The sequence below is a fragment of the Erythranthe guttata genome, chromosome 13, assembly GCF_056151865.1.
Source record: "Erythranthe guttata isolate IM_541 chromosome 13, IM_541, whole genome shotgun sequence".
Taxonomy (NCBI): domain Eukaryota; kingdom Viridiplantae; phylum Streptophyta; class Magnoliopsida; order Lamiales; family Phrymaceae; genus Erythranthe; species Erythranthe guttata.
The window spans coordinates 2,445,819-2,466,798 of NC_142545.1; the positions used below are offsets into that span (position 1 = coordinate 2,445,819).

General features: G+C 34.6%; 1 protein-coding gene across 1 annotated transcript; it reads left to right on the forward strand.

The window, feature by feature from the left end:
- The first annotated feature begins 7,496 nt into the window (after positions 1 to 7,496).
- LOC148765635 (F-box/kelch-repeat protein At3g06240-like) lies at positions 7,497 to 8,940 on the forward strand. The gene is made up of 2 exons (XM_088811863.1): positions 7,497 to 8,033; positions 8,926 to 8,940. The coding sequence occupies exons 1-2, from the start codon at positions 7,497 to 7,499 to the stop codon at positions 8,938 to 8,940; spliced, it is 552 nt and encodes a 183-aa protein (XP_088667989.1).
- The last annotated feature ends 12,040 nt before the right edge of the window (positions 8,941 to 20,980 follow it).

A 20,980-nucleotide genomic window follows, 5' to 3' on the forward strand; every position in this document is an offset into this window, starting at 1 on the left:
GAAACACAATATATCATGCATAATGCACCCCACATGAGTTTTTAAAGATAATAAATGTAATTTAATATTTGAAGTGGTATTTAAAAATTATATTTTTTATCACAAAAAAAAATATTTTACGAAAAAAAAATCCTTCAGCTATTTCATTATCAAGTTATCTGAAAATCAATTTTCTTCCAAATATTTATACATAATATTTCCATCAGTTATAATAAAATATCTATCGATCGAATAATTTAGTGTATTTCATTTTATTTTGTAAGAAAATTTAATTTTGTTTCAATTATCCGGTGTGATTTTAATTTTCGCACTTTGTGTGCTAAAAATTTGGTTGGAGGTCGAAGAAAATAAGAATTTAATTTGTTATCTTGCACCTCGGGAAAAAACCCCAATAAAAAACGAATTATCCTTTATTATTCAATTAAGGGTGCATAGTAAATAATTTATTGTGTTTGCGGGTGCAAAGTGTTATTGTTGTTTTTCAAGGGTGCAAAAATCCAAAATTCTCCATTTCAAGGTGAAGAGTGGGATTAAGCCGGAATCATTCACCATCCACCCTGAATTGAATATTTATGACTTAATAATGGCAGCTATATTTTATTGTTTTTTTTTTCTTTATTTCCATGGTGGAAAATAATAAATTAAATTTTTATTTTATTCAACATCCAACCTAATTTCGAGTGTACAAAGTGCAAGAAAAATAAAAATCACACGAATTGCTGAAAAAACTATATTTTCTTACAAATGAAATAAATTAAAATATTTTCTTATAATATAGAAGACAGTGATATTAATTAAAATATTTTCTTATTATAAAAAACAAGTTTACAAAAAAGAAAAAAAAAAAGTCAACGCCGGAGACAGGCGCACCGGAGACCGACAGTCTCCGGCGGTGGCGGTCAAAATTGGTTAATTGGTGAAATTGAGCTAAATTGGGGTGTAAATAATGAAATTGAAGTTGAATTAGGTTTTCAAGGAATTTGGGATAACTTTGATATATATAAAAGAGTTTTCCTTATTTGCAAATAAATTTGAATGAGCTGAATTTATTTGAAAGACAAAAAAGTTGGATATCCTTTTTTTAATTAAGTAATATTGCATGAGCCTATTCGTTATTTGCCCTAATTAAAATTGTCCAGAAAAAGAGAAAAAACAACAAGAAAGACACTTAAAATTTGGATAAAAACACAATCATATTATTACAATCAACTTCCAATTTTTTAATCCCGAGATTTATGTTTTGTCACATTAGATTTCAAAATCAAACAAATAATAATACAAACTCAAAATTAGAACAAACACAGCAACGTAACTAAAAGACCAACAAACATAACAAAAATGCCAACCCTAGTTTTGGAAGCCCCCAAGTTGGTCAGCCTAATATCCTCTCTCTTCATCTTCATCCCAAACCCATCAACCTCCACGTCAGCCCCAATCCTCATACCTTTCCTCTTCGAATACCAAAACCAAAACCTAAACCTAGGCCGAGCCACCAAATCCACCCGAAAAACCGCTGCCGACCCATTCGAAACCGCCTTCACGGCGGCCTCCCACGGCACCCCACTGCTCTCCACCACCTCTCGCCTGTCGGCCCTCTTCGACTTCCCCTGGTAGAAAGTGGGGACCACGTATTTGGCGACCGCGGTTCGACCGTACGAGAAGGTGAGGCCAACATCTCCGTAGCGTACACTGTGATCTGCCATAATGTTCTCGAACGCGAGATCGAAGAAGAGACAAGGGTTGATTACGGTACTATTTAGGGAGAGGTCGAGGGCGGGAACGTAGAATTCTTGGATGTAGCAGCGCGGGCGTTGGAGGTTGAAGGTCAGTCCAACCAAAAGTGTGATCACTATCGATGCAATGTAGCACAAGCATTCACGTGGCTTCGGAGGGCACTCTAGTAATGCGGTGAATTCATCCATTATATATATTATTGGTGGTGTAATTTGGAGAAGTCCGTTCAGAAAACTGTGTTTATATATAAACTGCATAGTTTTATATAAACACAAATGGGATCATCCACTTTGTGTTTTTTATTATTATTATTCTTCTTCTTCTTTTAATATTGAAATAATCTACAATTTCTCTTATATTTTTATCTTTTTTTGCCATTTAGCAACATCCCTCTTATTTGACTTTTACAATTAGCTTAAATTCTAATGCTATTGGTATGCCTATTATACCCTTATGGTTTTCAATAATTGTAGTTGGTTTCGGTGATATTTGTGGTTGACTTCGTTTATTTTGTAGTTGATTATGATTTTTGTGTAGTCATTTCTTTTTATAATAAAATAGTTGTTTGGTTATGATTTTTGTATAGTCTTTTTTTTTATAATAGATAGTTGTTTTGAATTGTATGTACCTTAATATTATAGCTCATTATCTAATAAAATATAATTGATTTTTTATTAAATTTTGTAGTTGATTACTGTAATTTGTTGTTGATTGTCATGATTTTAGTAAATAAAGTAAAAAAATAATTTGTTAAAAAGAACAAAAATAGAAAATAGAACGAAATATAGGTAGTGTGTAAGAGGGATGGAAAATTAGAATGATATAGAGTAAAATAAAATAATGAGAAATTAGGGGTCTCTCAAATTCAAATAACAAAGTGGGTCTAATTCTATTAAAACAAATAATAAGGGATGTCACTAAGATATATATATATATATATATATATATATATATATATATATATATATATATATATATATATATATATATATATATATATATATATATATATATATATATATATATATATATATATATGTGTGTGTGTGTGTATGTGCGTGCTCGCGTACCTATGATATGATGCTTGGGTTGGCCCCCGTCCCCCAATTTTTTTTTGTTTTTTAACAATTTTTTTATTATTATTAGTTATTTATATATTGGTTAATGCGCTTTGTCCCGCTCAAATTTTCAATTTTATACACTTTAGTCCATAAAAAAAAAAAAAAAAACTTCTCTTAAATAATCCCATATTCTAGCCCCAAAGAAAAAACCTAAGAAAAAACCCATTGGTCCACCCCGATTCATATTTAGGGTGCTGACAAATGCAGGATGACTTTTAGTAAATATAGGACATTTTATTTTTGAAAAATTCAAAATCTATTATATATTCCATCTTATTATGTTAAATCTATTTTTTTAGAAGTTTTCAACGGCATTATTTTGGGAAAATTTCAGACGAATATTTTTAGTAAACATAGTTCATTTATTTAAAAATTCAAAACTTATATATATCCTCTTATTTTTTTCAAACTCTTCTTTTCATTGACATTATTTTGAGAGAATATCATACCATTAATCATCATTAATGAACATGGAGTTACGGTTTTCGAGGATAATACGGTTGAAAAAGTGAGGTAAAAATTTAGTTATAGTCAATATCGAATATTAAAGACAAATAAATCTAGAGTTTTTTTCAGATATGTTTGAGACTCGAAATTGCAGAGAATAAATATAATCATTTAATAGTTAATGATAAATAGATGACGAGCATTAATTTTCATATTAAAATGTCTATTAGTACTAAAATATGGGTTAAAAAATACACATAAAGTTAAAGTTAAAAAAATATCTTATATTTATTAAAAATCGTTTTGTCATGTATTCATCATTTCCCATATATATATATATATATATATATATATATATATATATATATATATATATATATATATATATATATATATATATATATATATATATATATATTCATAAACGTGTACGTTTGGTCCTTCTAACAAGTTCAACTTAAAACAGTCGATGTTAACCCAACATTAATTTATTAATTCTACCAATTACACCACACGTACGTGAACTGTACACCTTTTTTCTTTTTTTTTTGGATAGGATCGTGAACTGTACTTCGTTTATGTACGTTTTGACATTTATGTGATCGATCACCATTCACCTGCTCCAATAATTGAGTGAGTATAACAAGGAATAAATTCAATAATTGATGAATATAAAAACCTTATTTCATTCCTATGTGATTGTTAGCATATTGACATTATAAGTTGCAACAATAAAAAAAAATATGATCGTCTTTTGTTTTTTTTGTTAAGGATAAAATATTATCTTTGCCGTCTTGTACGAATTAAGACCAATTCTATTTATTGATTTGGAATAAAAAACAAGAAAAAAAAATTCTTCACATAATTTTTTTCCTGTCAATTTTTTAATCATTATATATATATATATATATATATATATATATATATATATGGGTAAATTACACCCACACCCCTGAGGTATGCTTAAATAATTTTAAGGTCCCTATGGTATCGATAATTACACTCACCCCCTGAAACGTAGTTAGAAACTCTAACGGGATAATGCATTGGATATATTATTCCGATAGGGTTCTAATGGACTATTACTTTTAGCTAGTGATGGAGATAACATAGAGTTATGGGGTGACATGGCTCCCTCAATATTTCTTAAATCACACATAACTCTTTGTTGTCTGCACCAGTTCCTGAAACCAATAGTCCGTTAGAACTCTATCGTAATAACGTATCCAATGCATTATCCCATTAGAGTTTATAACTACGTTTCAAGGGGTGAGTGTAATTATCGATACCACGGGGACCTTAAAGTTATATAGCAAAAAAAACCTCTCTGATAAGTAAACTATCAGGCCCCCCCAGCCTCGAATTATAATTTTTGTATCGTCGTTTTTATTATAATTAAAAAATAGCTGTTTGATTATGATTTTTGTAGTCTTTTTGTTATAATAGATAGTTGTTTTGAATTGTATGTAACTTAAAATTATAGCTGATTATCTAATAAAAGATAATTGATTATATTTAAATTTTGTAGTTGATTACTGTAATTTGTAGTTGATTGTGCTTTTAGTAAATAAAGTAAAAAAAATAATTTATTAAAAAGAAAAAAAAAAAAAGAGAGTAGAAAATAGAACAAAATGTAGGTAGTGTAAGAGGGCTGGAATTTTTTTTTGAGCAAAAGAGGGCTGGAATTTTGCATGCCGTTTAAATCTGAATGCTCCTTTCTATGGTCTAGATTTGATTGTGTGCACTTTGAGTCTTGACTTAGTGATTTCCTGGAGTATCCCTCAACAAATGCGGATTTTCCCTTGGGGGTAATTGTTATTGTATTGTTTCATGAGGGGTGTAGTTGAAATAAAATATGATTTTTTTTGTTCTAGATATTATTTATGAGGAGTTTTGTTGTAATATTTATCATTTAAAAGGGCGCTAAATGTGATCCGACCCTATTTACGGATGTAATATGTTAAAGGGTAAAATTCATTTTGCACCCCTGTACTATGAGAGATCCGTAATATATTAAAGGATTAAAGGGTATATCCCCCTCATGTATGGAAAACATCAAATACCCCCCTGCCATTAACTTTTTTCTCGAATCCGTTAGTCAAATCTTTGACCAACCGTTATAAAGATCCGTTGGCTTTTTATTGATGAAATTACCCCCAATAATCTCTACATATAGATTGTCTAGTTTTAGCCATTTTTTGACCCGATTTCCCACTTATTCAGCCTTTTTTTTTAATCTTCTCAACATTTTTTTTTTCACTCTTTTCACCCATTTTTTATTTTATTCTTGAATTCTTCATTTCGTTTAATTTTTCCCCCTAAATTTGTCCATTTATAATGTAAACAAAAAAAAGTGAAAACCCCTAAAATATAAAAGAAATGCTAAATCAAAATAATACTCTAATGAACCGCAAACTAAAAACAAAGATTTACAGACTTTGCATAAAAATATCTTTTTTTAATCTGAGTTGGAGAAAATATACACTCTGCAAAAGAAAATAAAAACATTACGTTTTCATTGAAAATAAAAAATTCATTTAAGTCAAGCATAAAATGTCATACATACAGGTTGAGAAATCTATTACTATGGCACTAAAAAAAATGAATAAAGTTGAGAATTCAAACAAGATATTACGTTTGCTATTTATATAGCAATGCAAAAACTTACATCTGTTGTTTGAAATTAAACATAAACCCCTAAAATCAAACAACACTAAAATCGACAAAATTCTCTATTTTGAACGAGTTCTGAAAACTGTCAATAATCCATAAAATACAGCTTATTTTTAGTTAAAATCGTGTCCTTTATCCTCTAAGGTCACCGGGTTAAAGAACCCCCCAAAAAACTCAGTTCACCCAAATTTAATCCCGTAATTGGGAAAGAAAAGAAAACCTAAAACCAAAATTCGTACCATCTTCTAGGGTAAGCGTCCTTCGAGTATGCTCATACAAGGTTTTTTCAACAAATTTCACAAAAATGTTGAGAATTATATGAATCTTTTAGGTGGAAAATCGAAGAGAGGGAGAAATTTTAAGAATTCTCTAAGGCGTGTAAAACATGGTAAAATAGTAATTGCACACTCAAATTTAACACTGTTAAAAGTTTGATCATTGACTATCAAAAGTAGGGGGCTATTTGATGTTTTCCATACATCAGGGGTAAACGATACATTTCTCATAGTACAGGGGTACACAATGAATTTTACCCTTTTATTAATTATGAATACATGAGCTATTTTTTTCGGTAATTAGATCATACTTCAGAGGGTTTCTAAGATTTATGATTTATTATTTTTTATTTGTATTTAACTTAAGGGTAAAATAAACCTTACACGTTTTTGGCTTAATCCCACTTTATACCCTTAAAGTCGAGCATTTTGGTACTTTGCACCCTTGAAAAAATTTAATAGCACTTTGCACCATCAAAACACAATAAATCAGTCACCATACACCTTAATTGAATATTTAACTTAACAAGGGCAACTATATTTTATTGTTTTTTTCTTTACATGGTGGAAAATAACAAAGTAAAATTTTATTTTATTTTGTATCCAACATAATTTCGAGAGTACGAAGTGCGAGAAAAAAATAAAAATCACACGAGTTGCTGAAAAAACTATATTTTCTTACAAAATAAAATAAAAACAACTTTGATCACCAAATTATTCGATTAATGGATCTATTATTGTAATTGGTAAAAAAATTTGTAGGATAATATAATTTTCAAATATTTGTAGATTTTCAAATAACTTGATAACAAAATATGACCAACTTTGAGAGGAGGTTTTTGTTGATAGTTATAGATGATTTTTTTGGTAATTTGACCTTAGTTGAGGGCGCTTTGGTAATTTATCCTAAAATATAATAGGGGTGCGGGTTAGGAATTTAGGTCAGCCAATTTTCCCCCAAATCTCTCCCGCCGGTTTTCACCACTGAGTTATGTCGAACTACTTTCCGACGGAGCTCTTCTCCGAAATCCTCGTTAAATTGCCAGTCAAAACCCTAATCCGATTCACCGCCGTTTCGAAATCATGGCGGTCGATTATCACCAGCGCCGCCTTCATCGCATCACACCTCTCAAACAACAGTAAGAATCAAACCCTACTCCTCACGCGCTACAGTCACGACAACAAGCTCGATCAGTTTTCATAGCTGAAAGTATCTGAAAATGGAGGTTTTGGTATCAATTCTTCAATGGTACTCGAAGCTCCATTCGGATTCCCGATCGAGTATTCCAACGTAGTGGGTTATTGCGATGGGCTTGTGTGCTTATCAAATTGTATGTTCTTCCGTAACCCTTCGCAACGCGGGATTATTATATGGAATCCATCGGTTAGAAATCATATAGTTTTACCCGAACCCACTATCAATCCGGAAGGGCCCCACATTGCCGTACTCGGTTTCGGAGTTGGTAGTCGTGCCCACGTTAAGGTTGTGAGGTTGGTTTACGAATGCACGATATTCGACGGTTTTAGTGGTGGTGTTCCGCCGCAGGTCGAGATATTTTCCCTAAATACGTGGAGTTGGCGGAGGCTGATTCGTGGAGTTGATGTTGCTCTGCGTGCTTATTCAAATGTATACCGTCGAGCTTTCTTGTATGGGGTTGTGCATTGGCTAGCCAAAGAACCTATCCATGATCGTAGTTCGGTTCTGGCGTTCGACATTGGTGATGAAGTGTTCGGTGAAGTAGTGCTGCCGGATGAGTTGGCAACGGGTGTGAAAGAATTTATGGTCCCGAATTCGTTTAATACAAAGGTGTTATCTTAAGTGTTATGACACTTGAACAAACATGCAGCGGAAATATAAAGATAAAAGAACAATACTCAGAATTAAAAATGTTCACAAGTAAAGACTTGTGAACTTGCCCTTTACAGGACGGAAAAATATATTAAAATCAGTATTCCAAGAATACAAACAGAAGAGGTGCGAAAACTTCTTCCTTATGAATGAATCATTCTCATGATCATTCTTACATTCAAATCTAGATACAAAAAGAAAAATATTAAAAATTCTAGATTTCAAAGATGTACTCGTGAGGAGTACGTAAAGAACTTATGAATGAATCAATATCTTGATCATTCTTACAACCAAGTCTAGAAACATATATACTAAACAATCTAGACTACAAAGAATGTACTTATGAGAAGTACGTAAAGAATGTACTCATAAGGAGTACGTAAAGATTGTACTCATGAGGAGTACAACCAACCGATCCTAAAAACACACTAAAACACTCATGTATTCTTTTCAGCTCTCGGTGTTTTTTTTTTCTTCGGAATCGATCAATTTCATTGAGTATTGAAATCGGTATTTATAGACATTTCAAGCTTCCACTCTTCAGCCCATGATCTGCAAGAAAACTAACCACAAGAGCACTCAAGAAAATGGGTTAGTGGGTTAGTTAGGAAGTTAGAATAAAATCCACAATTAAATCCACTAAGCACTACTTAGCCCACTAAGTATTATACTTAGCCCACTAGCAGTATACTTAACCCACTAAGCACTACTTATTCAATAACTAAAATTTAGTTTAGAAAATAAGAAGGTTAAAAACAAAATATGGAAATAATCCACGTGTTTCAAACTCCCCCTTTTTAACTTTCTGATCAAAACTAAATTTTAGCTTAACTCCCCATGAGTCATTGCTTGAACTCCCCCTGAATATGATAACCAATATAGCAAATAACAAAATAGTGCAATCCAAAGTCTTCTCAGTATCAGCTGTTGTTCCTCCATCACTAGTACTGGATCCACTACTTTCCTCTGCTCCTTCAGCTTCACCCTGTTTCAACTTCATGACCAGCTTGTTCTCCCCCTTTTTGATCAGAAAGTGCTCTCTGAAGCATTTCCACCATGCACTGATGATATGTGATATGAACTAGCGAGTGAGTAAGCTGTTTTAACAAAAAATCTCGAGAAACAGAAACAAGAATGTCAGGGATGTTGTCAACATGAGAAGCAACACCTTTAGTACCAAGATTATTTTGACCTGATTCAGTTGAGAGGAAATTATCTCCATTCCAGGGTTGGACATGAGGAGCTTTGAGAAAATTTTGAAAAACAATTATCATGCCAAGTGTGAGAAAGCAGAATGGAGTAGATGAGAGAAGGATTTAAAACGATTGCCAAAAAGAGTTTTACAAACTTCAGTAAAATCACCATAATTATCCTCATCAATCACAGTAGGAGTTTGTAAATGAGAGTTGATAGTTTTGGGAGAAAAAGAGAAAATTGATTCGCACAAAAAAACTTTTCCAAAGTTTGGAGAATTTTTCTTTAAAAATTTTTTTGTAAATTGGCATAAAAATTCCTTCATAAGGACATGCAACCTCAACTAGACTAAGGATTTTTCTTTGATCAAGTCCTTATGAAAAACAGTGATCCTATGTCTATCAAACTCATCCTTGAAAATTTTATTTTCCTCAATGAATTGGCAATTCATGATTTGAGGACTCAAATTTGAATCAGATTCAAAATAAAGGATAGGACTGAAGGCATTGTTTACCTCAATAGGAGTTGACAGATCCTTCACATCCAAGTCTAGCTCTTCTTCCTCAGAGGATTCATCTTCTTCTGAGTCTTCAAGTTCATCTGGGATGTATGCTGGCTCAGGTGATGCAACAGGTGGAGCAGCATCTTCTTCCATCTGAGATGAGTCCTCGGAAGAATCACTGTCTGACTCTGAGGATGGCAAATTCTTGCGGAAATAGGCAAGGGCACTTCCCAACTGTCATCACTTTTCTTTTCCTCTTCAGCCTGGGAAGGTGGTGCATCCACTTGAACAGCTGCTTCTGCCAGAGTTTCCAGAGGATCTTCATTTGAAGCTGAGGGTGTAGGAAGTGAGGTTTCTTCTGTGGTGGCAAAGTCCTCGGCATCAGCAGTGGTGATATCTACATGCTCAGCAAAGGACATCCCAGAAAAGTCTGGCATTTCCTCATCTTGATAAGGAGCAGCATCCTCAGCAACATTTTGAGAAGCATTGTCTGAGACAGTAGGTGCAGCAGCATTTTCAGAAACATGTGCAGCAACATGTTGGACTGAAATGTCTCTCCCTGAGTTGATGCTAGTGGAGGTGAGTCTTTGGAAGATGACTCAGTGGAGCTTGAGGAGAGAGCTTGGGCTTGGTTCTGCAAAAGTAGGATCTCCTTCTTCATCATCAGTTTCTTCATCAACCAAATGAAGGCCTCTTGGTGGGTTTGGCCTAACTGGAGTGCGACCGACTCTGCTGCCTCTTCTTCTACCTCTGCCGCCGCCTCTGCTGCCTCTTCTTCTACCTCTGCCGCCTCTGCTGGGAGAATGTCTTCCCCTTCGGCGTTGTGATCCAGTAGCATTCAGATCAGGGAAGGGATTCATGCGCTTGGACCGGCGAGTTGGAATCCTTCCTGCATTGGAAGAGGGACCCACGTTCTGGAAGTTGTCTGGGTCAATCGGATTCATCTCGTCTCCGGGCTCAATAAAGCTGATCGGCATAGCTTCAAGGTTGACAGGATGAACGATGATGGCCAGATTTGGGTCTGCTGGTTCAGGTGCTGCAGCATCGTTGTGGACATCACCAACTGCGGCTGGAAGAGGATTTCTTGGAGGAAATGCCATGATACAGTAGATAAAGAAAGATTGCTTCTTTGTGCTGTTGATTTTTGAGTGTGAATTTTCGAAAGATGAAGCACAAATTTATAAGCCCTAATTTTTGCAAAAAAAAATTGAAGTGGAGAAGGTGAAGAAGTGGTGTGCGTTTTTCTTGGAGAGAGTGTGATTAAGGAGAATAAGAGTTTCTTTGGCAGTTTAAAGCAAACCGTGACACATGGCATAATAAGGAGTGGACTTAGTGGAAAATGAAAGACTAACCCATGTACCCATGACCCATATAAATAGGGATAATTAAAAAAAATAAGAATAAAACCGTAGCACTCATGAAATATTCATAAAAATAAAAACATATTTATTAATGATTAATAGTGAGAAAAAGAATTGGCTAACAGACATAGATTTTATTATATATATATATATATATATATCTTTTTTTTTTTTTTTTTTTTTTTCTAAACTCTTATTTTCAAGTCAAACAATTCACATGGAACATGATCAAGTGTTCAGTTTGAAGGTTCCTCAGTTACTAAGATATGACTATCAAAATAGAGGAGTTTGACTTATGTGAGTGTAATTATTCCCTAAATGTTTACATGAAGCATGATCATGTTTCAAGGTGAAAGACTTCCAGTTACTTATTTAGAAAAATAATTCATCACAGTGAAGTCATTATTTAAAGAAGCTAAGCTTCAGTAAATTATGTTGCAGCTTAAGATATTTGATGAGGTGCTGCAACATATTTCAGGACATGTTTATTCAGTACACATCCCGAGAGATTTTCTGAGTTTAGAAAACCTCTCATAGTCTAATGCCTTTGTAAATATGTCAGCCAACTGATCTTCTGTAGGAATGTACTTTAAGCACACTATATTTTTCTCAACTATATCACGAATAAAATGATGTTTAATATCTATGTGTTTAGTTCGTGAGTGTTGAACAGGATTTTTTGAAATGTCAATAGCACTTGAATTATCACAATATATGGTCAGGGTATCACTGGTCAACCCATAATCTCCCAACATTTGTTTCATCCAAATTAGTTGACCACAACATCCTCCAGCAGCTACATATTCTGATTCAGCTGTTGAGAGCGATACACAATTTTGCTTTCTACTAAACCAAGAAACCAGATTATTCCCCAAAAAGAAACATGCACCTGAGGTGCTTTTTCTGTCACTAATGTCCCCAGCCCAATCAGAATCACTAAAACCTATCAACTTTGTATTAGTGTCTTTGAAAAACTGAATCCCTAAATCTACTGTACCTGCAACATACCTAATAATCCTCTTCACAGCTTTAAGATGAGTGACTTTGGGATTAGCTTGGTACCTGGCACACACACAAACACTAAACATAATGTCAGGCCTGCTTGTTGTTAGATACAGAAGGCTTCCAATCATGCTTCTGTAAAGAGTGTTGTCAACATCTTCTGCAACATCATCCTTGGACAGTTTTTGGCTGGAACCCATTGGAGTTTTCATGTGCTTGGCTGACTCCAACTCAAACCTTTTGACCAGATTGAGAGCATACTTCTTTTGATTTAAAAAAATTCCTTCACCTGTCTGTTTGATTTGGAGTCCTAAGAAGTAATTCAACTCCCCTACCATGCTCATTTCAAAAGTGTGAGACATAGAATCTACAAAAGACTGTAAAAGGTTAGCACAAGTAGAGCCAAAAACAATATCATCAACATATATATGAACAATAATGATATGATTATTAGTTCTTCTAACAAATAGGGTTCTGTCTGCCTCTCCTCTGTTGAACTGTATTTCAAGTAAGAAGTCAGTGAGTCTTTGATACCAAGCTCTAGGAGCTTGTTTAAGACCATACAGTGCCTTCTTAAGCTTGAAAACATGATTAGGCTTGGCAGAATCTTCAAAACCCTTGGGTTGTTCTACATATGCTTCCTCATTTAAAACCCCATTCAGAAATGCACTTTTGATATCCATCTGATACAGTTTGATTTTAAGAAAGCAGGCTATAGCAAGAAGTAACCTAATAGATTCAATTCTAGCTACTGGAGCAAAAGTCTCATCAAAGTCTATACCCTCAATTTGAGTATAACCTTGTGCTACTAACCTAGCCTTATTTCTAACCACTGTACCTTTTTCATCAGTTTTGTTTTTGAAGATCCATTTAGTTCCTATCACATTTACATGGCTTGGTCTGGGAACTAAGTACCAAACATCATTTCTGATGAACTGATTCAACTCTTCATGCATTGCATTGACCCAGAATTCATCCTTCAGAGCTTCTGCAATATTCCTTGGTTCTACTGAAGACACAAAACAAGTGGTTCCAGTTAGTGCACATTCAGAAGATAAATTTGCAAATCTTACCATATCTCTGTAATTCACTCTCTCTTTTCTTCTGGTTCTTATTCCATCAAAGATATCTCCCACTACTTGAGTAGATGGGTGATTTTTCTGGATTCTACTTGATGGTTCCTTTCTGCAGACATCAAAGGTTGGCTGCAATTCAGTCTATGTATACTCTGGAGGATGTACTGAGTCAGATGTGGTAACACTTGGCTCAGCACCTTCTTCTCTTGAAACTGGACTGTCTGTATCTGGGCCATCTGTGGCAGAAGTGTCTTCTTCAGTTGTTTCTCCTTCAGCAATCAGGTCATCAACTTCATCTTCAGCTGTTTTACTGCGAAGATCAGCAAAATCATCAAATACCACATTTACAGATTCAATAATGGTTCGAGTTCTTAAGTTATATACTCTATAAGCATGACTGTTATTAGAGTATCCCATAAATAAACTCAAATCACTTTTGGAATCAAATTTAGCTAGATGATTTCTATCGTTTAGGACATACAAACACATCCAAACACATGCATGTATTCTAGACCAGATTTTTCTCTTTAAAAATACACCAAAGTATATCTTGAAAAATCATCAACACACACAAATACATATTTTTTACCACCTAGGCTTTCTACCTCTATAGGACCCATAAGATCCATATGTACAAGTTCAAAACAAATGGTGGTACCAACGGGTTGTAACACTTTGTGTGGTACTCCAGTTTGCTTTCCCTTCTGGCACATTCTGCATATAGGAATGTCCTTGATCTTGAGATCTGGAATTCCTCTTATGGCATTGTACTTGTTGAGCAGCTTCAGATTTTTGAAGTTTGTGTGCCCTAGTTTCTGGTGCCACTGCTCTACTTCACTTACTCTTGAGCTCTTGCATGAGATGGTATCACCTGTTTGATAACAATTATCCATTAACCTGGAACTGATGAGATTTGACCCCAATCCTTCAACATGTAAGACATTTGAAAGTTTTGGAAGTCCCTCAATACTGAGTGTTCCACGTCCAACCACTTTGCCTTTAGCTCCTCTTCCATAGGTTACACGTCCTCCATTGAGTGTATGGTAGTTTGATAGAAATTCTTTTGTTCCAGTTATGTGCCTAGAGCATCCACTATCAAAGTACCATGAACCTGAAATGTTAGCATTTAAAGAAGTGTATACTGCTTTGCACATAAGTTTACCTTTGGGAGTCCATATTCTCCACTCCTTTTTGGTAAATTCTACATTTTTCTTTAAGGTGTTGCCTGGAGTGATGTGACTCATTTTGTACAACATTTTATCACTACTGTGTTTTTCACAAAATGGACGAATATGTCCTGGTGAGAAACAGTAATGACAAATGTATTCCCTTATTCTGGACTCTGGAGTGGTGACTGTGGAATTCCTGCATTGTTTTCCATTTGAACTCTTCTCTTTTACAAGGACAATTTCTTTCTTCTTTACTGGCTTGTGTTTCTTCACTTGTTTGTTGAACCCTAGACCTTCATTCTTGTTGTACTTCTCCAGTGACACAATCTCTTCGAGTTTAGTTGTGCCGGTATTCATCCTCTTGATTGCTAGAGTTGCTTCTTTGAGTTCATCTTTCACCTTTGCCAGTTCAAGATCCTTCTTGGTGATACCAACCTCCAAATGTGTGATTGTTTCTTTAAGGGAAGAATTTTCCTTGTTGGCTGCATCTAGAGCTTGAGTCTTCTTCTCCAAGTCACTGAACAATCTCTTACACATTTCTTCCTCATCACTAACTGCTTCTTTACTGGATTCTTCTGCATTCAAAGAAATAGAGTTTAAACATGTATAATGATCATTATTTAACTCAGAAATTTCAGTCACTGAAAGTGTTTCAGAAAGTGTTGCAGCATCTGGAGAAACCCCTTGTGATTCTGTTTCAGAAGCACTTTCAGTGATATATCTGACAGAAAGAGCTTGTTTAGTGGATTGCTGATCCTCTGTCTGTTCAGGTTGCTCTTCCTCCTCATCACTGACAGCACAAATCAAACTCATTCCTCTTCTTCTCAAGGTATTTGCACATTCATTAGCATAATGTCCAAATCCTGAACATGCCCTGCATTTAATATGATCCAAGTTAGGTGGTTCAGGATTTGAACGAATAAATGAAGAATTTTTTAAAGTGGTTTGAGAAGATGTTTGAGGAAATGTTCTCTGTGGAATAGATCTGTTCCGGGGCTGAGTTTGTCGATTTTGTGGAGAGCCATCTGGAAATAATTGTCTGGGCTTGATTCCACTTCGCCTGTATGCCCTATTGAATTTCTGAATTTGGAATGCAACATTGTTGAGACATTCCTCTGCGTCATCATCATATTCCGGAGCAACATCTTCCTTCTCTAATTCTGCCTGGAGTGCATTTGAGATAGCCTTACCTTTCTCCTTTCTTTGATCTTCAAAGTTCATTTCTCTAGACTTTAGGCTACCAATTAAGTCGTCCAGCCGTAGAGATGATGTGTCTTTGGCCTCCTCAATAGCAGTAACTGTCATGCTGAATCTTTTTGGAAGAGTTCTCAATACCTTATTCACCAGTATCTCGTTGCTCAAAGGACCACCTAAGGATTGAAATTCATTAGCTAAATCAATCAATTTCTCATTGTACTGAGAAATTGTTTCAGTTTCTTCCATTCTCAGTCTCTCAAATTTAGAGGAGAGTAATCTGAGCTTAGTTCTTCTGACACTGTCTGATCCTTCACAATGTAGCTGAAGAACTTCCCAAGCATCCTTCGCAGAAGTGCACACTGAGATCAATTTAAACATTGTTAAATCTACTGAATTAAAAATCGCATTTAACGCCTTTGAGTTTTGGTTAGCATTTGATAGTTGGTGGCTTCCATCCAGTGAGAATAGATCTCCAGGCTCTCTCATCAATGGCTTTGATGTACGCCCTCATCTTGACTTTCCAGTAGGTGTAGTTTGTGCCGTCGAGTACATGAGGTCGCATAGAAGCAGTCATCTGAGTATCCATCACGAATTCGTTTCTGAAAAAGAAAATAGGAACAAACACTTAGTATACGTCAAGTGTTGGCTCTTGATGCCAATTGAAAGAATTTATGGTCCCGAATTCGTTTAATACAAAGGTGTTATCTTAAGTGTTATGACACTTGAACAAACATGCAGCGGAAATATAAAGATAAAAGAACAATACTCAGAATTAAAAATGTTCACAAGTAAAGACTTGTGAACTTGCCCTTTACAGGACGGAAAAATATATTAAAATCAGTATTCCAAGAATACAAACAGAAGAGGTGCGAAAACTTCTTCCTTATGAATGAATCATTCTTACATTCAAATCTAGATACAAAAAGAAAAATATTAAAAATTCTAGATTTCAAAGATGTACTCGTGAGGAGTACGTAAAGAACTTATGAATGAATCACTATCTTGATCATTCTTACAACCAAGTCTAGAAACATATATACTAAACAATCTAGACTACAAAGAATGTACTTATGAGAAGTACGTAAAGAATGTACTCATAAGGAGTACGTAAAGATTGTACTCATGAGGAGTACAACCAACCGATCCTAAAAACACACTAAAACACTCATGTATTCTTTTCAGCTCTCGGTGTTTTTTTTTTTCTTCGGAATCGATCAATTTCATTGAGTATTGAAATCGGTATTTATAGACATTTCAAGCTTCCACTCTTCAGCCCATGATCTGCAAGAAAACCAACCACAAGAGCACTCAAGAAAATGGGTTAGTGGGTTAGTTAGGAAGTTAGAATAAAATCCACAATTAAATCCACTAAGCACTACTTAGCCCACTAAGCACTATACTTAACCCACTAAGCACTACTTATTCAATAACTAAAATTTAGTTTAGAAAATAAGAAGGTTAAAAACAAAATATGGAAATAATCCACGTGTTTCAGGGTGCTTCGGTAAAGTTGGGTGTTTTCGTGATTGAGGAATCACTTGGAATTGTCGGTTCGACTAACGAGTCGTGTGGCGTGTGGGTGATGAAGGAGTACCGTGTGAAAGAATCTTGGACTAAGTTATATAAGATTGATTTGGTGGAGGGGATTAATAATTTAGTTGGATTTTGGAAGAGTGGTGAAGCTTTACTGACGTTACGTGATCTTTGGTTAGTTGTCTATAATCCGGAGACGAAGGAGACTAAGGATCTTGGAATCTACGGGAATCCGTATTCGTCGTATGTCGATATTTATGCTGAAAGCTTGCTTCTTTGGTGAATAGTAGCTGAAACAAACACGGTTGATGGGGATGAAAACAAACATCATTTTGCAAGCATGACTTTAAATTATTCTATGCTTTGAGTTGGATATCACTTGATCTTGGAATTATTATAAAAATTTGTGTTTCCATCTTCGGCATATCGAGCGTTTATATTTTTTGAATTGTTCTTTTTTTCTTTTTGTTATGATGAAGATTATTTCAGATCAGAATTGTTAGTATATAGTACAGAGTATTCTGAAATTTCAATTTTCCATCTAATTTGTAAATTACTGAAGATATGGCTATGGGAACACCTGAAAGAAGATTTATTGAGAAACTTTGAGTTTATATTGGGATTCATGCCTTTGTTGAATGCGGGGCCAGGTTTTTATGAATTAATCCAACGGAGGGAGATTAAAATTTTGGGGGTTCAGGGGCATCGGCCCCAAATTATTTTTTAGAGTAATTCATTAAAAAAACAGCAAAAGGGTCAAGACTCATGTTTCGGTTTCGGTTTCGATTTTGGTTTCCGTTTCGGTTATGAAGTAAAAAGTACAAATATTTTAAAGAAATGATTGAAATAGTATGGTGATGTTCCTCCACAAGTGCTTTTCCATCAAATCAAACTACGGATGGAAAGTGTAAAAAATACCAACTATTTGAGGACAAATTTCGTGGCATAAAATAATTAAGGTCCAAATTACAATAAAAATGTGTAATATAGGGACAAAAACTGTAATTATCCCCTTATATTTAGAAGTATGAACTATATATGTCACACTACCTATTTGGGGATGATTACACTTTTCGTCTGTATACTTGATTACTCATTCGCTTTTTGTCCCTAAACAAGTTGGAGTAACATTATTCATCGCTAAACATGCCATTTGATGTTGTTTTCGTCCGTCCGTCAATTTGGCTAGTTAGTTTGGATGGAAAACAACAAGTGCTTTGCACATGATACGCAAGAGAACGTTCAACTTCTGATTGCATCTTGAATTAGAACCTAACTTGCACTTTTTCGAATCCCTAATTCATTCGTATACTACCTCTTTGAATCCTTAAATTTCCTCCATAACCCCCTAAACACAATTTGTAATGCAATTTGTACTTTGAATAATGTGTTTCTTTGAAGGGAATATATTAATTAATATATTTTGGGTATGTTGAACGAAAGTTATAATATGTTAAGCTACTTAACTAGAATTCTTTATTTTGTTACATGTTATTGATTTAATGGATTTGCAATTGTCTAAACTTTCATTTAGATTGCCTACCCTTCTGTGTTTATAAGGATATATATATATATATATATATATATATATATATATATATATATTTTTTGTTTTTGGTCTGATACCATTATCGACGAGGTAAAACCAAAATCATACAAAGACCGTGACGATTTGTATTTCTTTTACCAAAATCATTATCAAAACCCTAATGGCTTCAGTAACCGTTTTAAATGGGTCGGATACCCACGGGTAGCTAGCGGATCGGGCATTTTTACCATCCCTAGTTCCTAATAGGGCAAATCCCACTTTCCCCTCTTAGAATTTGGTCCGGTATCACTTTTCTCCATTCTATTCTCGATTGCATCGATTTTCCTCTCTGCACTTGAAAAATTGTCTTAATATGGCCCTCACGGTTAGTTTTCAGACATTTGTTCTTAACACCGTTCGATTCAAGGTCTGAAAATTGCAACAACTCCACCCCTCCCAGTTTCAGAAAAAAAAAATAATAAAAAGAAAATATTAAATAATGAAAAAATGGGTAACTGGCGGTTGAGCCCTATGTGATCCTTCCCCATGTCATGAATTTTTATGTTCTTTTTTTATTCTTTTTCTTTTTTTTAATGTTATTTTTAATAATAATTATTTAAACTGAAAGGGGTAGCGTTTTTTTGCAATTTTCAGACCTTAGATCAAACGGTATTGAGGTCAAGAGTCTGAAAACTAACAACAAGGTCCACATTAAGACAATTTTTCAAGTGCAACTTGCAAATCGATGCAATCAAAAATAGAAGAGGGTAAAATGATACCGAGTCAAAGTACAATGACGGAAAGTGGAATTTGCCCTTTCTAATATTATTCATAACATAAACTCGACGCAGATTTTCCCTAGTAGTACCTATTTTATCTTTTTGGTAATAAATGAACCCGCAACCAGCCATATAGGTGTATTGGGTAAATTTACACTCCCGTATAATAGCTTGATACTAGAGATGTAAACCGCACTAGTCTAACCATATGTGACAAGCTCGACCTAACGACCATTGACAAGAACGAATTAGATAGTACAGTCGAAAGTTTTACTTCCGGCTAGGTATACAGTATATACTAATCTAATCTCTTGTCTCCTTTTTTACCAGTTTTTTATCTTCATTCTTCTCCGTCACATTCTATCAAGCCTTTTTTTTATCGAAATCATTTCCATTCTACGAGAAACATAGCATGCATCAAAAAGTAAAGGCTAAATACGCAAAATTGCAACTATAATGAAATTTGGAAAGGGGATAATCCCATTTTTAAATTTGTAAGGGGAAAGTGCGAAAACTAGAAATTTCTAAGAGGCGAGGCGCATTTTGTTCTTAAAAAAAACATAAATAATTTAAGATCTTGGATGGCATGCATGGCGTTCGATTTCATCTCCATCAACGATGTATTCCAGCTACGTACTCCTCACCGAAAAAGCTTCTCCGGTGTTTTAGACTTTCGCAATGCCTCAAATGCAACTCCAATGAATTCCACCTCGATAGCCCACTAAACAAGAGCAAACTTTCGACATAATGATAAACATACCCGTTGATTCCAAGAACCTTCGGCATCTTAGTTTCCGGATTATAGACAACTAACCCATGCCCCTTTACTTCCAGTAAAGCTTCACCGCTCTTCCAAAACTCGAATAGGTTTTCTATCTTTCCAATCAAGTGATCAATGGTGTATAACTTAGTCCAAGATTCTTTCACACAGTACTCCTTCATCACCCACACATCGTATGCATCATCTCTATCGTGTTTGACCATGCACGCCAAACGATTCTCCAATCACAAGAATGCGCAACTGCGCTATGTCTTCGCTTGCCAACTCATCTGGCAACATTACTTCACTGAATACCTCATCAACAATATCGAATGCCAAAATCGAATTACGAGAATTATAACTTTCGTCCCTTATACTATACTACTTATTCATTTTGTGTCAAAATGTTTGATAACCTTAACATCGAGCTGCCTACGTGGATGCTTAAATTTTGCAGCATTTGTAAACATTTAGCGACACAAACAAAAAAATCTTGTTTGCTAGCCTTTCATTTAACATGCCCAAATATGTATTTTGTGATTTTCATTGCAGGGTATCGATTTGTTTCCAAGAATTTTATACGTACAACCTAGGAAAATGCTACATATCAATTCCACAATCCGGACACCTTGACAAAAAGGAAAAATACAGTTTCCGTCCTTCAATTTTGCATCGATTTCATATTTGGTCACTCATGTTCACAAAAAGCAAATTTGGTCCCTTACATTTCAGAAATTCAACATTTTTAGTCATTCCCATCAAGTTTCCATTAATACTAAC